Here is a 20,499-nt window from a genome sequence, read left to right as displayed (position 1 = left end):
TTCGAGAGCCATTTGCAAATAGGCACACACTCACAAGGCCCGAATGACGATGAGCAGTGGCAGAGTTAGGAATTCCTAACGCCTGTGGTTATGACTTTTACGGTGTCGAGTACTTCTTAGTGCTTTAATTTTAATGCTCCCGCAAGAATTAATTATGTCCGTTGATCTGTACCTAAGAATTTTATTTTCATGGGCCACAACAGGCTAACGGGCAGGTTTTCTGACCCATACCGGCTTCTCTCTCTCTCGCTACGCCTATCCCTGCCACTGGCATCGATCCTATTCCTCGGTCGGAGAATAACACAGGAGGCCACACGTGAGGAGCCTCATCGGAGAAGAACATCGGATCTCATATCAGAAGCAGTCCTACCGAAATCAAGAAGTCTTGCTAGCTGCTGGATTTGGATTCCAATCCAACTGCCCCTGCCACACGTGAGGAGCCTCGTCGGAGAAAAAGACAGGAGGCCAGGGGTGGGCGCAGGTGCAGCGGGCGGCGGCTGCATCAAGAGAGATGGTGCTGGTCTGCTGGACTAGTGGAGACAGGTGACTGGTGAGAGACTGGGAGAATGGAGATGGAGGGGACCAGGGGTAGGTCGGGCGAGTTTGATGTGCGCACCGCGAACACCAACAGAACGCACGGGAGAGATTACGCGATAAAAAAATTTGGTTCAAAAATAAATCAATAATTTTGTACTTTCTAGTACTTTCCAGTAATTTTGTTTTAGTACTTTTTAGTACTTCCTGTTTTTTCACCGTTGTATCAACTAGGTTGGACGATTTCTAAAATCTCCAACCATCGTAAAACTTGTATTAAAGTATAATTAAACTAGTTCACGGAGAATCTTCTACGAGTAAATCAAATTAACGAGTGAACGCCTCGGCTGGAGTCTTCGCGCGCGACGCAGCTCCCGCCGTTCAGCCCTCTCTCTTGCCTTCTCACTAGAGGTGCGATGCATGCATGCATTGCTAGATATGCACACAAATAAGCGTTGCTTGATTCAAAAAATTATGTAGCTCAAATTACTTGTCTAATTCACAATGTTTTTTTTTCAAAAAATGGCTTCGTATCAATGAGGCCTTCGAAATAAGATCCCTTTTGGACATGTTTCGGCACACCGGACGATAATGCAGAAGCTACCATCATAATTTGATGAATTTGCCACATGACAACTTATTACTGCTATAGTGACAACTTCATATATTATTTGGCAGAAATTTTTCATGTATAAATCAATATCCTATTTTGTATAAAGTTAGCACATGGTAATTTGTAACTAAGAAGTTAGATGGCAACTTGATATATATTGAGTGGTAACTTCTAAGACATAAAAAGTTATCGAAACATACCGACATGATGTCTAATGTTGAAGATCTAGTCGAGAGAAAACTAAGATGGATCGATCATAAATCAAATGCACAGTGTAAAAGTTAGAACATCTGTTCTTTTGGCGCAAAAAAGTTAGAACATCTTAACTCTACAAAAGTTTGCCCATTCACATTCATGAATGCTAGCATTTTTTGCCTCTACCGTACATGCGCTATTTGCTTTCAGAAATTGTAATTGTGTACCAGGCGTTGGTTTTGGGTACGAATGGTCTAATGCGGAGCCTCTCTCTAACACTCGGTGTTTTTTTAAACATGCGTACACGCGTAACCTTTGACGAGGGGCTACCTCGGCAATACCCTGATTCGAGGGTTTTCGACTGATGGAGAGCACGGGGTGCACCAGCGATCTTGTCGACTAACAAAGACTAGGGGAGCCGCAAGGTTTACCCAGGTTCAGGGCCCTCGGAAGGTAAAACCCCAACGTCCTGCTTTTGGTGTATTGTATTGATCGAGATTACAGAGTAGCTATGAAGCTATGATGCGCAGATGGATCTAGGGTGTGTGTGTGTAGGTCCCCCTTCCCGACTCCCCCTCCTTGCCTTGTATACTGGCGGCTATGTCTCGGGCATGATAATCGGGAAGGTTACAATCAAATCAGTTTATTCTGGTATGAAAAGATCATGTTCCTTGACTTGAACCGCAATTTGAGGGACTCGACCTGCATATACTTGGTGGGATTTCGAGTGGACCCCCTGATGGGCTGCATCAGGTATATGAAGGTCGAGGACTTGAAGAGTTATTTTCTCGTCAACCTTCACCGGTGGGCAAATTGCCACCATATGTCCATCTTTGCCGGCAGTTTTGGGCCACCAAATTTGGGACGTGGTGTAGTGTAGGCGATAATATGAAAATTAAATCCTACTCCGAAAGATTGTCCGCCGAAGAACCATAAGCCGGAGCTCCCGAATCCAGATATGGAGGATTTTGAAGATACGATAAGAGAAGCAAAAAGAGTCGATTCAGGCTGCAAGGATAACTGTGGCAACAAGGTGGAAATTAAGGAGAAACACCATCACTGGAAACTCCACATGGAAAGCATCACCCTTTATCCTAGCTAGTAGCTACTGCAATATATAGAGGGGGGTTGTGGGGGCCCCCTCCCCACTCTCACAGATTAGCACCGTCGCCAGTTTTGGACGGGATGAGGGCTTGGAAATGGAGGAAAATAGGCGTTTGGGAGGATGAAAGAGAGAAGGTCAAGACGAAGGAAGCTTGAATCTTACACGATATTTTTGGACTACCGAAACAAAGGCCACACACTTGGAGAAGTACGATAATCACGCCACATAAAAACAGTGGTAAAAAAGATGATGCTTTTCTCTTTTCTTTTCGAGGCGAATGCAAAATGGCGCCACGCGGCAAACCTTCGACATGTTTTATTCTCTTGCTCTAGAGCATAGGCGGTGCGGCATGTGCTTGGTGTTGCAGAATTGATTAATCGCAGTATGCATTCAAACTGTGCGGGTTCAATGATCTTGGAGGATCTTCTAGGAGGCGCCCAAGTTCATCAATTCTATTTGGAACCTATTACGAGGGGGAACTGATAGGGGTTGCTTGTTGGTACATTTGGTGGGAGAGGAGACGCTTGATGAAAGGTGAACCAATCCAGCCCCTGCCCCGATCTGCAATGGCAATCCAAGTCTTGGCGATGAACTATGTGTTCGGACTTCTTCAAAACCGACTGGTATCATTCGCCATGGCTGGCAGCAGCCTCCGGAAGGAATGTAGAAACTGAACATTGATGCATCTTTTATTGAAGACTTAGAGGATGGCGGCTTTATCGGGTCAATGAACAGTCGGATCCCAGTGTTTATGATGCTACAATGGCGGAGGCTCGGCAGCGTGGCATCTATTTTGCGGAGAGCTTGGGATGTTCTAATCTCCTAATAAATTCTGACTGTGCTGACTGCTGAGGTGGTATATGCAATGAATAGTGATTATTGCGCATCCTCTCCGGCAGCGGTCATCTACATCGACTGCATTGAGACTTTGAGGCCTTTGGGAAGGTGATCGTCGAGCATTGTCCGCGAGATTCTAATATGGTTGGTGATGAGCTGCCTAGAGTCGCGAGAGTTGATCCACCGACTTTGTGGTTGTATAACTACTTGTCTTGTACCTCTTTTGATCGATGATGTTACTCTTGTTTAATTCGTAATAAAGCTAGCCATGATGGCCTTTTCTAAAAAAAAATTACTCTCTTCATCGAACAAAGGATGTCTCAACTTTGACTAAATTTGAATGCATTTATACACTAAGTCATGTGTAGATACATCCAAATGTTGACAAACTTGAGACATCTTCGAGTTTTCTTTAGAGCTTGGGAAATTATATCCCCAGAAAACCGTGCTTGATCTTTTCCTGTTGTAAAATACTCTCTCCGTTCCAAAACACAAATTATGACCACTCATATTTGATTAATAGTAAATGAATGTGAGCAGATATTGGTCGGGTGCGGGTTTTAAGAAAAAAATGAGATGTATTACGAAACAAATAAAAAAAATCATTACATGACTTTGTTTTGGAACGGAGGGGGCAGCCCTCCGCATAAGAACGGTACAGCGAGGACAAGATGAGCATGAGCTCCCCGGCAAAGCTAGCTGGTGCTAAACGGTTGTGATCAAATGACTTCAGCCAGTTCGTTTTGTGGTTAGCGTCCCGGTCCCACCCACCTCCCCCCGCGCCGGCCGACGGCGGCGCTGCTGACCCTTGCCTTCCTCGTTGCCGCCCGTCCTCTCCATTCTGTCCGCGGCTCGCTCACGAAACCCTAGCTTCCGCTCTCTCTCTTTCTATGCCCTTCTCGTCCGCGCTTCCGATGGGGTTGGTTTGATTTCCTGCGAGAGCGGAGAGCAGACTTGGGCCGGTCGGCGGCGATCGAGGTCCGCCGTCCGCTGCGCTCTCTCGAGCCTCCTGTCCTGTCCCGTGGCGCAAACAGCTCAGCGTGGTAAGTGCAATGCGAAGCCCCCAATCGCACACTACTCAAGTCGTATACTACCAATGGCTTCTCATTGAACTGCAAAACAATCTGTTTTGCCCCCACCTAGAAGACTACCGACTGCTTGAACAGCTTGTTTCCTGCCACATGGTTGTTTTTATTTGAAACAGAGCACTGAATCTTTTTTTTTGAGGACACCTCAAAGGGGGCAAGCGGTTCCTGCATTTCATTATAGAAGAAGTAGAGTCGCCCGGTTAATTAGGGAAAACCAGGCGAAAACCCGATATGATGCACGGTTTATTCTAGGAAAACCGTGCGAAAAACCCTGACCACGAGCAAACACAAAGCGAGACCAAAGAAGCGAGCTACACAGAGCACTAAATCTTGATTCCAAATTTCTATGCAAAGGATAAACCTAGTGATTACTCTAGGTATATGGTCAGGACATCAGTCTACGAATCACCATACACGTATTATCAGGACACCCATTTTCGTACAAATCAGAGTAGGTGTATGATCAGCGCAGCACTTCTTTAAGGAAAATTGCAGCATTTTATTGTCAGTGACATGCTTCGTTTTGGTTTATTTATTGAAATGTGTCATTCTGTCGTTGGCTTCTTGATCTTAAATGTGGGTAGTTTGTCCACTCTGACATTCCATAGCTCTTCTCTGACAGTTCACAATTCTGCTCATGGTTTCTTAAATTTTACCCTGCAAAACTAGTGGTGTCCCAAAAGTAATTGATGGTACCTCTTTTAAGGGCTATTTATTATTGTGTATTTAGTTGTAAGTTTGTCCACTGGATTTTCGTAGTTCCACTATGCTCTTAGGCAGTTTGTCCAAAATGGAAGTGTGCTTATATATTTCACTATGTGGTATATCTGTCCAATGCATCCATGCTTGTAGACTGTTGATGTTATCTCTTGTTTTATATTCTTCCTTTGCAATTACTGTTAAATGTTATCGCTATATTGAGTCTTTTAGAATGTTCATATCTGTGTTCCAGGCATTCCTCGTTGTCCATGCATGATCGGAATTAAAGTCTTGAGACTCTGAGAAATCAACATTGTTCAGGCATCCATTAACTATGGAGTTCAGTGAATATTGGACCGTATATATATGGGTCTCTCTTTCATCACATGAAACTAGGAAGGCCAAGGGTGAGGTGTCACCAAACCTTATTTGGTGAAGCAGATATTTCCTAAGGCACATCGTCGAAATTGACTGCCAGCTGCTGTACAGCCCATATGGTAAACAGTTTGTCTCCTAGAAGAGGGTGTTTTCAGGACTACATGTAATAGTCAACTAATCGTGGCATTGCCTCATGGGAATCTCGATTCAAGGGGCGATTATTTTCTTACACCCAAATCTGTTCCACAAGAGGAGAAGACCATGTCCATCTGTATGATCCATTATTCCATCTGGCAGGTACAAACTTAATTCCATTCTATTCTATATCTCTATGTATACCACTTTGATGTATCTTAGATAATTCCTCTTTCAATAGATTAATGATATTTGTTGCATGCATAGTTCTGTATTCTACAACCTTTAGCCCCCTCACCTCATTTTCTCAAAACAAGATAGTATACTTTTTTCAATCATTCGATTACCAAAATTTCAATGGCAAGGGATCTCTCTGGTTCTAGAAGTCTTATTTGTATACTGTGATGCATTATTGACATGTATTCCTGTACTGTAATGCAAGTGCTTAAAACATGGTCAAGAAATCCTCTTTTTTCCCAAGTGTTGTTCATTTTGAAAAGATTGGTCATACCCAGATAGTCTATACTTTCAGAGAAATCATATCTGGGACTTGCATTTAGTTTCATTTGATAATTTAGGCACGGGTTATTAATTATTTGATAGACACGCTTGCTGGTCCTCTTTTGAAGGATAGCAGGTATTGTTCTTGAGAGGTCATGCTTGTATGATAGGGTTGTGTTGCACTTTTTTGGGTACCAATTCTCTCCTGATATCACAAATGAATTGCAGCCCCACTTATGGACAACAATGTCCTAACATGTGGCATGGGTCAAACCGTCAAAGCGTGCAGGAAAGACCTGCTGCTCTTAGGATAAACCACTACTGAGGAAGCTTGCAAACTCTTGTACTGGTTCCAGATTGAGGCTGGTTATGCAAATATGGACATCATGTTTGCTCAGCATGAATATTTAATTCAGGTTCTTTTTCTTCTTGACCATCATCGACTCCATAAGTCTTGAAACTATAGCTGCCCATTTATCTATTCTTCTCATTCTCATTGTAACGTGGTTTCTAAGATCCATATACTTGTTTTCCGAAATAGCAATGATTCTTTACTGGTGGATAATGAATGTGAATTTTCTCAAAGAAATTATCCTACTATGTCTTATATCCACTATCTGGTCCTATTTCCGTTAGAAAAGTGGCATATGATGACGAGGTTAGGGTTATTGTAGTTAAAATGTTTGCCTAGAGAATTTTTCTTTATATAATGAAATGTATTGTCGATCCTTTTCACAACCATTGTTTGCCAATATACAGGTGGGATACATGCTGCAATGGTTGGATTCTTTTCACAACCATTGTTTCTCATAGCATAAGCATGAGCTGATGGGAATTTTGGTTCCTTTGATCTTTGGATGGCCTTGCCTACATTTAGTGTTGAGCCAGCCTCACACTCACTCAACAAAGTAATTGCACACTTTGCCCAAAAGTATGCCTAGACAAGTGGTAAGATGATTCTTGCTCACGGAGGATTGATTCTCCACAGTAACAAGGAAACTCTTGTGCACATGCACAAAAGTGTGGCTAGGCAAGCCGCAAGGAGATCCTTGCTTTTGGAGATCAAATTTGGTCTCTCTCAAAAGCAAGTTAACTCTTGCGCTATTTGCCCAAAACTAAGGCAGGGGCAATAAAACTGTTTGCTCACTTTGTCGAAAACGAAGGCAATACAATTGGTAAGACGATTCTTGCTTGCGGAGGATTATTTTTCCATATGAACAAGAAAATCCTTGTGCACATGCACAAAAGTGTGGAGGCAAGTTGCAAGGAGATCCTTGCTTCATGCTTGTGGAGATCAAATTTGCTCTCCCTCAACAGCAAGTAAATTCTTGCTCTATTTGCTCAAAAGTAAGGCAATTCAAGGGGCAATAAGATATATCGTTGCTCACAGCTCACTTTGCTGAATAATAAGGCAATACATGTGGCAAGATGATTCTTGCTCATGGAGGATTAATTCTCCACTGGAACAAGGAAATTCTTGTGCTGTTGTGCACAACTGCACATGCACATAAGTGTGGCTAGGCAAGTCGCAAGGAGATCTTTCCTTGTGGAAATCAAATTAATTTCTCTCCCTCAAAAGCAAGTAAATTCTTGCGCTATTTGCCCAAAAGTAAGGCAACTCAAGGGGGCAATAAGATTGTTGCTCACTTTGCCGAAAAGTAAGACAATACAAGGGAGAATATATCCTTGCTCGCCTGTAAAGACGCAAGGCAATACAATACAATACTTATTGAACTTGGAGCAAATTATGGCTAGGTAATCCTTGCTATTGGAGGAGAGCCAATTTGGCCCTCCCTCAAAATCAAGGAAATCCTTTCTCATTACAAGCTACCGAGCAAGGCGATCCTTGCTAGTGGAGGAGAGTATATTATGCTCTCCCTCAAAATCAAAGGTCGCCTTGCTCACTTCACGCAAAAGGCTATGCAAAGGGCAAGGTGATCCTTGCTAGTGAGGGAGAGCCAATCCGGCTCTCCCTCAAAATCAAGTAAATCCTTGCTCACTCTAAGCTACTCAAGGGGCAGGGCGATCCTTGTTAGTGCAGGAGAGCAAATCTTGCTCCCTCAAAATCAAGGATCTCCTTCGTCATTGTGCACAAAATGCTAGGCAAAGGGCAAGGCGTTTGCTTTGGAGGAGAGCCAATTTGGCTCTCCCTCAAAATCAAAGAAATCCTTGCTCATTTAAGGCTACTCAACGGGCAAGGCGATCATTGCTAGTGGAGCAGAGCAATGTTGCTCTCTCTCAAAATTAAGGATCGTCTTGCTCACTTATCAAAAATCTATGCAAGGAAACGCAATCGTTGTTACTGAAGTGGGGCAATTTTTATTTCCCTCCAAATGGAGAGAATCTTTGGTTTGATGACACAAGGGCCTTGTAGGCAATCCTTATTAGTTAAAGATAGCATAATTTAGTCACTCTACCTAAAGGGCAAGACGATCCTTGCTAGTGAAGGAGAGTCAATTTGTTTCTCCCTCGAAATCGAGGAAACTTTTTACCTTGCCTAAATTATAGCCATGGAAAGACAAGGCAGTACTTGCTAGTGGAGGAGAGCAAATTTTGATCTCCCTCAAAACCAAGTAAATCCTTGCTTTGCCCTTGCTAGTGGTGAATCTAATTTTTGGTTGCTTGCTAGGTTACTTTACTCAAATTTCAAGAACTGTGCATTTTGTTTTTTTATTATTTATTAGGAGGGTTGGGTGGGTAACTCCGCCTATGCTATTATGAGGTCATACTCATGTTGCATAGCCGGTCCCAAGCCTGGAGAAAAGGAGGAGGGACCAACCATGCCAACCTAAGGTAGTGTCGTGACCATTTTGTATGTTCTTATTCCTTTATTTTGAAATCTAGAATGTAGCTGATTAGTAAAAGATAATCCCTTCAGGAGCAACGAAAAAAAAACTACTTTTCCTTGTTCCTAGCTCGATTGCCTAGCAATTGGGTCGCCTGCCTCTTCTGGACCTCATTACCTCTCTGTTTTGTACTCTTTCTATCTACTTTGGATGAATGAAATGCTGAGATCCTGCTTGCTTAAAAAGAAGTGTGAGACCAATTTTTTTCATTAAAATGTTGGCCGAGTAGAGTATGTGATGACTGGTAACTGGGGACAATGAACGCGGGGGCAGTGCGATAGCTGTGTTTGTTCTACTCATATCCATTGGAACGAGGAATCATTTCTCCGTTGCTGCTGACAGAAGCAGTATAAATAATTCAGACATGAAGTCTTTGCAATTGGTCGATTCGATCATGGATTCGCAAGTCAGACAATTGTTGTTTCATATGACATGGCGGGATTCTAAGCTCTTTGTACTAGAGGGAGCATGTTATTGTGTTGGATATGTACCTTTTTGAGATCATTGCATGTTCCATGTGGTAGCAAGATCGCTTTCTGGTATTTTTACTCAAGATGGTTTTACAATGTGGAAACTTGTGTGGTCACGACGTTGCAAGATAATGAGTAAGCTACTACCTCAATTTGAACCATGCCCAAGCTTGCTTCTGTGCCATTTGTTATATGCCATTTCTTGGCAACTTTATTTCTTGTCTTCTTGCGTAAATTTTGTGATGTAGAGGGAGAAGTGGATGCCATTTGTAGAAGACCATGCCACTAAGTAAAAGGAAGTTATTGGCATGTGAAGGAAAAATGCTCATCCTACTCAGTTATGTTAGGCGCGGTTGAAACTTCTCAAGAAACGGAAGTTGACACATCATTTGGACATTTCAGGTTGGCAGTAGAGATGCTAATAATTTTTCTTTACTTCCTAATGTTTGCTCCTATTTTAGCATGCTTCTGAAATTTCTATTTTCTTTAGGAAACCAGGGGACTTGGGCCTCACAGCAGATATTGGTGACCACTGCAAGTTAGTCCTTCAATTTCCTTAAGGAACCAACAGCAGTTGGGTTAGTATTCCTTCATGTTCATATGCAGTTACTGCTGTTCTCCATTGGATATCACTCAATTAAGATTCAATAATGATAAGTTTGATAACATTTCTTTTGACTTATGCAGGATAATGCCCGGTTCAAGATTTTTGAACCACTGAATACAAATGCGATGTCCGTGAAACAATCCTTCTGTGGGAACAGGTCAGCACATGGCCTCTGAAATAACATGTTTATCAGCGTATATAGATGTGTTAATACTAATATTATGTCAGTACCACAATATGAAGACCGTGTTGATAAGGGAGTACTTAGATGTGGGACCTGATGGATGGCTGGATTATGCAACTAAAAGGATAGGACAGCTGTAAGTTCGAGATTGATTTCATTCTTCTTATAAACTGAGATCAATCTTGCTGTTAAATGTGTTTTCAAAATCTGCAGTGACGCTGACAAATGGTACGATCTTACTCTGTTTAAAGAGCTTAGTGTTTTTCTGCCAGCTAAACCCCCTTTCCATCCACACCAATTTGCGACATGTGCTGTTGTTAGCGACTCAGAAGATCTCTTAAAAACAGGATTCAGATGAGATTGATGCATACAATGCTGTGTTCCGAGGAAACGAGGCACCTGTTAATAAGGTAATCTGTTCTTTTTTTGTGAAGGCCCTCGATTACAGTACAGTATCTGAAACTCACGCACTAACACACGCCACACGCACACCACACTCACACACCCTACCCCTAGTGTGCAAGCTAGAACTAAAATCTATACCTATTACATGCACGCTAAAATCCCAGAGCCACCACAGACTCTGTCGGCAACGGGCACGTTGCATTACCACTAAGGAACAAGTGTTGAGACTGTGAGGCCAGTACAACAAGGGAATAAATCCCCCGGGTGAGACACGCGAAATTCGGTCCGTGGGACTCGAACTCGCGCGGCTGGCCGCTCCACCGCGAGCCTGTACACTGTACGCGAAATTCGGTCCGTGGGACTCATCTATTCTATTATTACCTCTGATTGTATCATTGTTTGCTGCCCTGTACTGTACACTAACCTTGGTCCCTCAGGGAAGTTTGTAAATGTGTTTTAACCCAGGAAGTGTAACACTCTGCATGCTTCACCGCTTGGATTTGAATTTCAGTTTAGTGCCACGAATAGTATGACATTTGACCGCTAAACCATTCTTTTACTCGGTAGATGAACTGATTTTTGTATATGCTAACTGAATGAATTGATGATTATTGTTACCGCAAAAGTTTTCTGAATTTTACTGTCCTTATATGTCAGCTGGAAGTCAGAAATCTTGTGATGGTGCGAGTGAACAATGCTCACAAACTACAAGACCAATAACCCCATGACCTGAGGTCGCGCAATGCAGTGTTGTCTGAGATGCAGATCGTGGCTCTCCACATGTGAAATGAGTGGTTTAGTTTGTGTTGCAACATGTTATCTTCCGCAAGTGGTTCGCACACTCCTGGTGAGGATTAATTCTTGTGCTCATGCAACTACAAATTCATAATTCTACATGTGTACTGTACATCTGTACCAAGGATTGAATCATTGAAGATAAATTAGGTTCTGTAATTTTTCAATGTTGTCTCCTTCAGAGCGCAAATCACCCGATGTCAGCAAATGGTATAAATCATGTTAAGCTAACATCATGTCTACCACAAGTACCCAAGTAGGGGAATACTGCTCTCTTGCTTGACATGACTTTGTTTAAAAGGCACAATGTTGCAAGGCAGAGCACCATTGCATTTTTCTTCTTCTTTTTATTCATTACTTGGTGAAATTTAGTTTAAACCTACCAGAGTTTAACTTTATTTTTTTACCCGAAGTAACTTTGTTAACTTTCAATTTCTTTTGTACATTTTCCCATTTAATACAATAACAGTGAGTACACATATATGAGGATGACTTCCTCCGACAGTTTCATGTAAATATTAACCTGTGTAGTTTTCGATACAGTTCATGCCCCCACAGACTTCTCAGGTGCAGTAGGAATCCTGAGCCCAGCTTTTTTTTTTCTCAGCAGGTGAAGTTATCTGTAGCCTCATTCTGATCATGTTTCAGAAGGGAAAAGAGATGATATCCTTCAATTGTATTCATTTTATGTGTGTTACAATTGTCCTTTTTGCCCTAAAAGAAATGTAGAACAGGAATGGAGCGTAACATTTTAGTTGAAGGGAGCAGTGCATATTTGATCATAGATCATTCATGTCCGTGCAACACATTATATGTGCACTGTATTCCCATTGATTGCAGGCTGTGCACTCCTTTTATTTTTTTCCATTTGATGGTATTTTAAACTTCTGCTCTCTTTAACCTTTACCATGTAGTTATTTCTCTAGAGGTTTGTGTTGGAGCAAAATGTGTTTAATAAATAGGTACAGCCTACAACTTACAAGTGCCCATTTATTAAAAAGAATAGGGGCAGACTCCCCGGCTCATTAAAATGTAACCACAGCGTAACACAGGGTATCGTGAGTTCAGCCCTGGTAAACAAAGCAACATAAAAGGGATACAGAACAGATATACATGGGGTACACAGGCCACCACAAACTGGAGAACGATATCAAAACCAATGTTTTGTTAAAGAAGCTCCTGAGTGGAACTTTCTGCATGCAGGAAAACCATTTCTATTTGTTACAAAGAGGGAGACTGAAAAACTCCATGGAAATATTGACCAGATGGGGAGTGGACTGAAGTGGCTATTAAGTTTATGTGTTTTTTTATACCACGGCTTGGTATGTGGTACTCGGCCTAATATTTCATTTGTGTGACACAGGTATGAGATTTACAAGGTCACTGAAGGGCAGCGGTTGGATCTAAATCTTGAAAGAGGGTAAGGTCATGCATTTCTATATGCTGGCTGCACTTCCTTGCAGTTGGCTAACAGTAACAGTAACATCTTTGCTGACTATCGAAGCATCAGAAATTACACTTATTTGGATTTATGCAAGAGTAAGTAAATGAAGGACTATCCTTCTCACTTCAAAGACAAGGGTGATGTTTACTTGGCCATCATCTATGCTTGTGACCTACTGACCTTTAATTTGTACTGCTTATCTGCTCTAGGCATTTGTGGCTCATTTCTGAGTATAACAATACAATACATTCATTGTCTTTCAGATGCCAAAGCTGATCAATTCATGCACTGTTGCAATTTGCAAGATATCTCATAAGTATGATCCATGCTGAACTTTAAATATGAGAAACATACATGTCGCCTTCTGTTACTTTGCACACTAGGTGTTGTAACGGTTGTGCCAAAGCTGTTGAACTCTGAATATTTCCCTCTATAAAATATATTACCAATTTAGTGGTATTTTGGACAAGAGCTATGCAGTTTTACAGTGCGCAACAACTTATTTTTGCGCTTGTAATAGTTTTGATTAAATATTAGTCGGGACGTGCCCTTGAACTTGCACGCTTACTAGTATTTCTTTAATTCTCAGTCTTGTCATAAAATGATAGAAGTGTATCAGATAATGTCACTGACAGTTATCCTCTGGAGTGGAAGGTTCCCTCCCAAACCAGAGCCCCTTGAAAAGATTGTGGTTCACCAAACCAGGGTAAAAAGAACCAAAGCCATATATAACAAAGTAGGCATGCTCTTGGTTGTTAGTAGTTGCTCATTCTTCTCATAGAATTTCTACTGGTTCATAAAAAGAAGAGAAGGACCGTGTGCTTGGCTTTCTCTCTCAACCTAACTTTCTCTCCCTCAAGGAGGGATCCATGGAGATCAGCAGCGAGGACAGGGTGGAGTTGTCCATTGTGGATCACCTCCCTCCTCCCCCTTCCTCCCATCACAATGGAGACGCCAGTGTGGAGGAGGATCATCTATGGCCAACCAAAGATGGCCCTCTTCCTATATTCCTTAAGGTATCTTCTACTATCCTTTTTCTTCGGTTCCCTGTGGTTGTAGCATGTGTTCTCTATTTCTGGGACAAAGTCGAAGCTTATCTATACACTAGAGATCAGGCTAATTTTAATTTTGTCCCACTAGATCGGGCACAAGTACTCTCAATTAACCACGATCACGCTCTTTGGTCAATATAATGAAAAATATGCATATTTCCAGTCTTTTGGTTATCTATGAATCCTTGATTAGACGATTAGCCTATAGGAAGGTACTAGTTAGGTGGTTGGCAGTTTGCATGACCCACTATTACTAGCTGCAACAGTTCGCTAGCTAATTTCCACAAGGAAGTAGAAGAAACACTTTTTGCATGCAAAATTCTTCATGGCATGGAATGAATTAACGGTGCTTATCACAACTCAAGACATCTTCCTTGCTTGCCAAAAAAAAATGCAGTTTGAGAATGTGGAGTACAAGGTGAAGCTGAGCCCCAAGAACCCCCTGACAGCTGCAAAGGTGGCCTTTGCATCCCACATGAGGGTGGACCATGGGAGCATTAGCAGCAAGCACATCCTCAAGGGCATAGGTGGCAGTGTTGACCCCGGTGAGATCCTGGCGCTGATGGGCCCATCTGGCAGTGGAAAGACCACTCTGCTCAAGATACTTGGGGGCAGGCTGGGAGGCAGCGTCAAGGGCCAGATCACCTACAATGACACCCCTTACAGCCCCTGCCTGAAGAGGAGGTAATCAACCAACTTCATAAACAAGCAAAAAACATGAGACTTTGTGCACAGTTTTTGCAATTCAGACTATGAACTGAAGTAGATTGATTGATTGATTGAGTTAAGTAAGAATGAGGTGGTTAGAAGATTAAACTGATCTGTTGTTTTTGTTACAAAAAAAAAACAGGATTGGATTTGTGACTCAGGACGACGTGCTATTTCCACAGCTGACGGTGGAAGAGACGCTGGTGTTCGCGGCCTTCCTGAGGCTCCCGGCGCGCATGACGAAGCAGCAGAAGCGGGACAGGGTGGATGCCATCATCGAGGAGCTGAACCTGGAGAGGTGCCGGCACACCAAGATCGGAGGATCGTTCCTGCGCGGGGTGTCGGGCGGGGAGCGGAAGCGGACGAGCATCGGGTATGAGATCCTAGTGGACCCGTCGCTGCTACTCCTCGACGAGCCCACCTCTGGGCTGGACTCCACGTCTGCCAGCAAACTCATTGTCATCCTACAGCGGCTGGCCAAGTCGGCAACGCGACGGACCATCATCACAACGATCCACCAGCCGTCGAGCCGGATGTTCCACATGTTCGACAAGTTGCTGCTCATCGCTGAGGGCCATGCCATCTACCATGGCAAGGCCCGAGACTGCATGAGCCACTTCGCGACCCTGGGGTTCACACCAGAGATCCCGATGAACCCGGCCGAGTTCCTGCTCGACCTCGCCACGGGGAACCTCGAGGACATCAGCGTCCCAGAGGTGCTCCGGGGATCGCCGGCACCGCAGGAGTTCAGGTCCCAGGTCATCGCGTACCTCCAGCTCAAGTACAAGGCCAGTGCGAGCGAGGAGGTGAGGGGGGTGGCGAGGAGGCCAGGGGAGCAGCTGAAGCTGGCGATCCGGATGCGCAAGGACCGGAGCATCAACTGGTTCCAGCAGTTCATGGTGCTGTCGCGGCGGACATTCCGGGAGCGTTCCGCTGACTACCTTGATAAGATGCGGCTTGCGCAAGCTGTCGGCGTCGCCCTCCTGCTTGGTCTGCTCTGGTGGAAGTCCAAGACCGGCAATGAGGCCCAGCTCAGAGACCAGGTAATTAATTCAATTCCTTCTACTTCTTGCCAGCATCCATCCATCTATCGCCAATGGCACAAGTCAGATGATCAGGTTGGTGCAGGTGGGGCTCATCTTCTACATCTGCATCTTCTGGACGTCGTCGTCGCTGTTCGGGTCGGTGTACGTGTTCCCGTTCGAGAAGCTGTACCTGGTCAAGGAGCGCAAGGCGGACATGTACAGGCTCAGTGCCTACTATGCCAGCAGCACCCTCTGTGACGCTGTGCCACACATCGTCTACCCGGTCCTCTTCATGGCCATCCTCTACTTCATGGCCGACCTCCGCCGCACCGTCCCATGTTTCTTCCTCACCCTCCTCGCCACCCTACTCATCGTCTTCACCAGCCAGGTACACAACTTTTCTCAAACTTGTCCTTCCTTTCGATGATGACAATGACAATGAATTTTTTATCAGGGAACGGGAGAGCTCCTGGGGGCAGCGATCCTGAGCGTGAAGAGGGCGGGGGTGATGGCGTCGCTGGTGCTGATGCTGTTCCTGCTCACCGGAGGGTACTATGTGCAGCACATACCCAAGTTCATACGGTGGCTCAGGTACGTGTCCTTCATGCACTACGGCTTCAACCTGCTGCTCAAGGCGCAGTACCATGGCCATCTCACGTACAACTGTGGGAGCCGGACGGGGTGCCAGCGGCTGCAGTCCTCGCCATCCTTCGACACCATCGACCTCGATGGTGGTATGCGTGAGGTCTGGATACTGCTCGCCATGGCCGTCGCCTATCGCCTCCTCGCCTACTTCTGCCTCCTCAAGAGGATCACCCTCATGCCCTTGTGAAAAAAAAACAGAATTTGTTTGAACTCTGCCTGCCTACCATGGCATATTGGCATGGCTGCTTGCTTAGGTAGCTAGGTCTTACATCCTCCTTTGTTGCATGCAACGCATGTTAATTAATGGGTACAAGGCAAGAACTTTGACTGTCTGAGCAATATGTGCTTGGGTTTTCCATTTTCTGAAATATTTCCTTTTGTTTCTTGACAAATGGTGTGAGTACTGGGTGCTAATTAATTGTCTTTTTTTTTCTTTCAAATATGATTAGAGATGTGATGGGTCTCAGCAAATTGATATCACAAGAATAACTTTTTTTTCCGCTGCGTCACAAGAATAACTTTGGATTGATCAAATGAATGTTCATATACGACTCGATTAAAATTGTGGTTTTGCTCATTGATTATAGGTTGCTTGTAGTTTCTCTAATTCTCAGCCAACTAAAATTAGGGACTACTGAGCTTAAAATTCTAGCAAGGAAAGTGTGCAATTGTGATATGTGATAGTTCACTTGAGCAAAAACAATGACGAACCGGACTGTAAATATGTTCTTATCTGAAATCTTCAATATAATGCTCGATATTTGGGGTTTCGTAACCCGCGACAAACATGGAGATTTGTGTAGCTCGTGGAGCGGGTCGTCTTGCTCATGCCGAGATGATTCATGATTTTCTTGCAGAAGATGACCCACTCTACAGGCTCTACTCAAAAATGTTTGATGGAGCGGTTTTGAGTCGCATTGCCTGAATCTGGTACATGGGCAATGCACAGAGCTACAAACTAATGGCTGTGACTTTGCTGCTTTGAGAATTCTTGTGAACGAAGCTTTGTGCGTCTTGTCAATTTCATCGGCGGCAGTTTAGTTTTTTTTTGTCGTTGGTAAGTGTGTGTTAAGTTGGATGTGCGAGGAAGGCGTGGATTACTGGCTTGGCTTGATTCTTGAACATGTTCCAGGTTTTCGCCCGTCGGAAACAATTTCTTTGACAACGCGATGGTTCGTCGATTCGACGGAGAGTATACCAGATCGAAGAAGCTGAAATGAATGTAGATATTGAAGTTTCTTGATATTCTGGTAATTTCTGATGAGAAAAAAGACTTGGTCAAAACATATCAACATGGGACCTAATTCTGTAGTTCTTAACACAATTAAGCTATCAGTTAAAACGGATCATCAATCAGATGTACGGTTTAAAAATGAAAAAACAATTAGGTATATGGAAAATACAGAATGTATAGTTTTCATTTTTGTAGTTTCAGTTTGCACCGACATACTACAACTTTTAAGAATGTACTCTCTCGATAAAAAAATAAGTGATGTGGATTTGTATAAATTCTTGTACATGTCACTTATTTTCGGACGGAGGGATTATATTTTATTTAGTGAATTTCATTCTTACTTTCATGGTTGTAAATTTGTGACATATTTACCTATTTAAATTTTTCTGTCATGTTTTATTTGTAAGTTATTACATTATGTCAATGTTTACCCTATCTAATAGCTAGTTAGGCCCACTTATTAGACCGACATGGTTGTGTTGCCAACTCGAAAGCCTAAACATACAAGACATTTTCTTCCTACCTTGTACACCAGACCCACTTCCCCACCTGCCACTCCTCCGATGCATTGGTAAAGCCACGCGTAGTGCTATCTATCCTATCGTGGTAGTCACAGGATGTGCTTTTGAGATTGATGCTGGTAGTCACAGGATGTGCTTTGTGATTGGTGCTAGCTACTATGCATTAAATTAGAGAAAGATGATTAATGGCAGGGACTGAGATGTGATGTGCCGACAACTTTTTACTTTTATCTCCCGTTTTTTCTTTCTTGCATGTGGTGCTGACACCTTTTCCTGTTTCTCTCATGCTCTCTCTCTCCTTGCATATGTTCTCTTTCTTCTTGCATGTGATGCTGACATTTTTTTCTCTCTCCTCTCTCTCTGTACGTGACGCGATGACACATTTTTCATTTCGTCTGTAAACACATTCTTACATCACAAGTACCTTATTAATTTATAATACATGAAAGATTGCATGACGGTGCATCATCAATTTTATGAGATGGATACCTCGTCAATACTATCGTTTGTAAGTACATTATGGTACATGACATGTATCTTATCAGTTTTTAAGTATCTCATCGAAATATCAAGATTGTGTACGTCAATGCTTAGTACCCATTATAGTACGTCATGTACCAGAAATAAAAGTCATAATACGTTAAAACTTAGTACATTGTCATGTACCAATGGCACACGTTAATCTTATCACGTACATTAGCACATAGAATGTACATTAATATGCATCAAACAAATCACAACATGCACCATTGGTACATGACAAGGTACTAAGTTTTCTTTGCTTTTCTTCTTGGCTGTGCTCTTAACTCAAAGAAAAAACTGAAAAATCCAAAATCAAGACAACAAGATCTAGCCTTGTCATGGTACAACAAATACGGAGTACATGGTCAGTACAAGATAGAGGCTCACCATCGATGATGGATCTAGAAGAAAAAGAAGAAAACACACACACAGAGAGAGAGAGAGGGGGGAACACTGGGAGGGCCTCCTTCGTCTACTCCCACTGCCGCGAGGGCGGCGGCCCAACAAGGCCGCTGCAGTGGAGGTTTGGGCAGTGCCTTTCCGGGCTGCTGCAGAGAGAGAGAGAGGAGAGAAAATAAAGTTGGGTTGGAGAGAGATACACGAAGACTATACCAATAGCAGAGGGATTAAGAGAAAGGAGTCAAAGACAAAATAACATTGTGAATGTAAAGGACGGTGTCGTCCACATGTTGGTTTTCTAATATGGGCCGTCAAGAGAACCCAACAGGCCTTAAAAGTGTGTGGGTTGCCTACTTGCCTATTCTTATGAGCAATGGTTTGGCCATGCTCTCAGGATGAACAATAAAATAAGTAAATACTAAAAAATTATAAATACTAGAGTTTTGAAAACATATACACTCTTGTGCTCTGTAGGTGTAAATTTTCATGAAGAAAACATTTTTGCGTCCTATAAAAGACAAATCCAATGCTTTTAAAAAATGGGAACGTATCGGGCGAAAACTTTTATCAGTGTAAACTTGAAAACTTTTAGTTCTATCCATTAGATCTTAAATAAGCAGATGAGATAAAAGGTGGTAGTTCTAATCAGGTACATGGCTTTAAGTGATTATAGGTTTCATCTTTTAGCCAATCCATGTATTTGAGATCTAATGGCTGGATTAGAAGTTTTCAAGTTTTCATTAAATAAAGGTTTTCACATGATATGTTGCCTGCTAAAGATAAGATGTTCTAGCTTTGTATTAAGACAAACGTATTAAAGTTTGATCAAATTTATGAAAAAAATCTACCAACGTGTTGCAGATTAATTTTATTAATCTACCATGATATATATTTTCATAATATACTTATTTAATATTGTAGGAGTAGACATTAGTATTTTGTTCTACTAGCGGAAATGTCCGTGCGTTGCTACGGACAACAAAACACATCACATGTTTAAAAAGCTACGGACAACTAAATACAGATGCTACCAGATTTTTGTATTGTTGCTAAGAAACACTGGGATTATAGATTACAAAACTTTATGATTCATCACCCAAACTAACTGGTGTGTGCTAACTCAAACTGGGCACAATACCCGATACAACCAGAAAAACCTGAAGCCTGGAACCCAAAGAGAAATTTCGGGTAACAAGTCTAAAAAGCCGAATTTACTTCAGGCAATTCAGGTTTCAGTTCCCACTACCCGAATAGCCCAAATAGCCCGATTTAGTTAAACGTATAGGCAGCCCAGTTTAGAATTTTCGCCCACCAAGCCCAACTTCACAACTAAATCTAGCCCACTCTCGTATCCCTTACTCGTCTCCCTCACAACGCACGACACGGAGCCCCCGAGAGGACGATCTCCACGTCGACCTCGTCCCTGCCATGGCGCACTGCGCTCTCTCGTCCCATTCTCCCCTCCTCTAGCTCGTGCAACGTCGGCCTCGCCCTGCCCTCTTCCAGCTCCAGCGATCTGCGACTCCCCTCGCTGCCCTCCCCACTCCCGATTTTCTA

The 20,499-nt window shown here is 43.0% G+C and overlaps 1 protein-coding gene across 16 annotated transcripts; it reads left to right on the top strand.

Annotated features, from left to right (window-relative positions):
- The first annotated feature begins 3,964 nt into the window (after positions 1 to 3,964).
- Positions 3,965 to 16,765, top strand: LOC100836009 (ABC transporter G family member 26). 16 transcript variants are annotated; one of them, XM_024462485.1, is made up of 15 exons: positions 3,965 to 4,327; positions 5,325 to 5,568; positions 5,662 to 5,746; positions 6,314 to 6,501; positions 6,845 to 9,803; positions 9,892 to 9,979; positions 10,089 to 10,165; positions 10,237 to 10,328; positions 10,465 to 10,602; positions 11,255 to 11,444; positions 12,000 to 13,852; positions 14,286 to 14,572; positions 14,739 to 15,639; positions 15,725 to 16,009; positions 16,076 to 16,765. In XM_024462485.1, exons 11-15 carry the CDS (start codon positions 13,706 to 13,708, stop codon positions 16,451 to 16,453), a joined length of 1,998 nt encoding a protein of 665 aa, XP_024318253.1. In that variant the 5' UTR covers positions 3,965 to 4,327; positions 5,325 to 5,568; positions 5,662 to 5,746; positions 6,314 to 6,501; positions 6,845 to 9,803; positions 9,892 to 9,979; positions 10,089 to 10,165; positions 10,237 to 10,328; positions 10,465 to 10,602; positions 11,255 to 11,444; positions 12,000 to 13,705; the 3' UTR covers positions 16,454 to 16,765. The 16 variants fall into 16 exon arrangements, with proteins under 16 accessions (XP_024318253.1, XP_024318259.1, XP_024318281.1 ...); XM_024462491.1 differs by having other exon boundaries at positions 5,325 to 5,746; positions 6,845 to 9,536; positions 9,650 to 9,803; XM_024462513.1 differs by adding an exon at positions 10,406 to 10,420 and having other exon boundaries at positions 5,325 to 5,746; positions 10,252 to 10,328; positions 10,540 to 10,602.
- Positions 16,766 to 20,499: the final 3,734 nt, after the last annotated feature.

The sequence above is a fragment of the Brachypodium distachyon genome, chromosome 1 (genome assembly GCF_000005505.3).
Source record: "Brachypodium distachyon strain Bd21 chromosome 1, Brachypodium_distachyon_v3.0, whole genome shotgun sequence".
Taxonomy (NCBI): Eukaryota; Viridiplantae; Streptophyta; class Magnoliopsida; order Poales; family Poaceae; genus Brachypodium; species Brachypodium distachyon.
Note: the sequence above shows the minus strand (reverse complement) of the source record. Positions and strands in the feature narration are given on the sequence as shown.

Excerpts from the sequence above, each read along its gene's own strand:
- LOC100836009 (XM_024462485.1), top strand. The coding sequence starts at position 13,706 with ATGGAGATCAGCAGCGAGGACAGGGTGGAGTTGTCCATTGTGGATCAC. Across the intron at positions 13,853-14,285 it reads CTCTTCCTATATTCCTTAAG|TTTGAGAATGTGGAGTACAA; the intron begins GTATCTTCTACT and ends AAAAAAATGCAG. Across the intron at positions 14,573-14,738 it reads AGCCCCTGCCTGAAGAGGAG|GATTGGATTTGTGACTCAGG; the intron begins GTAATCAACCAA and ends AAAAAAAAACAG.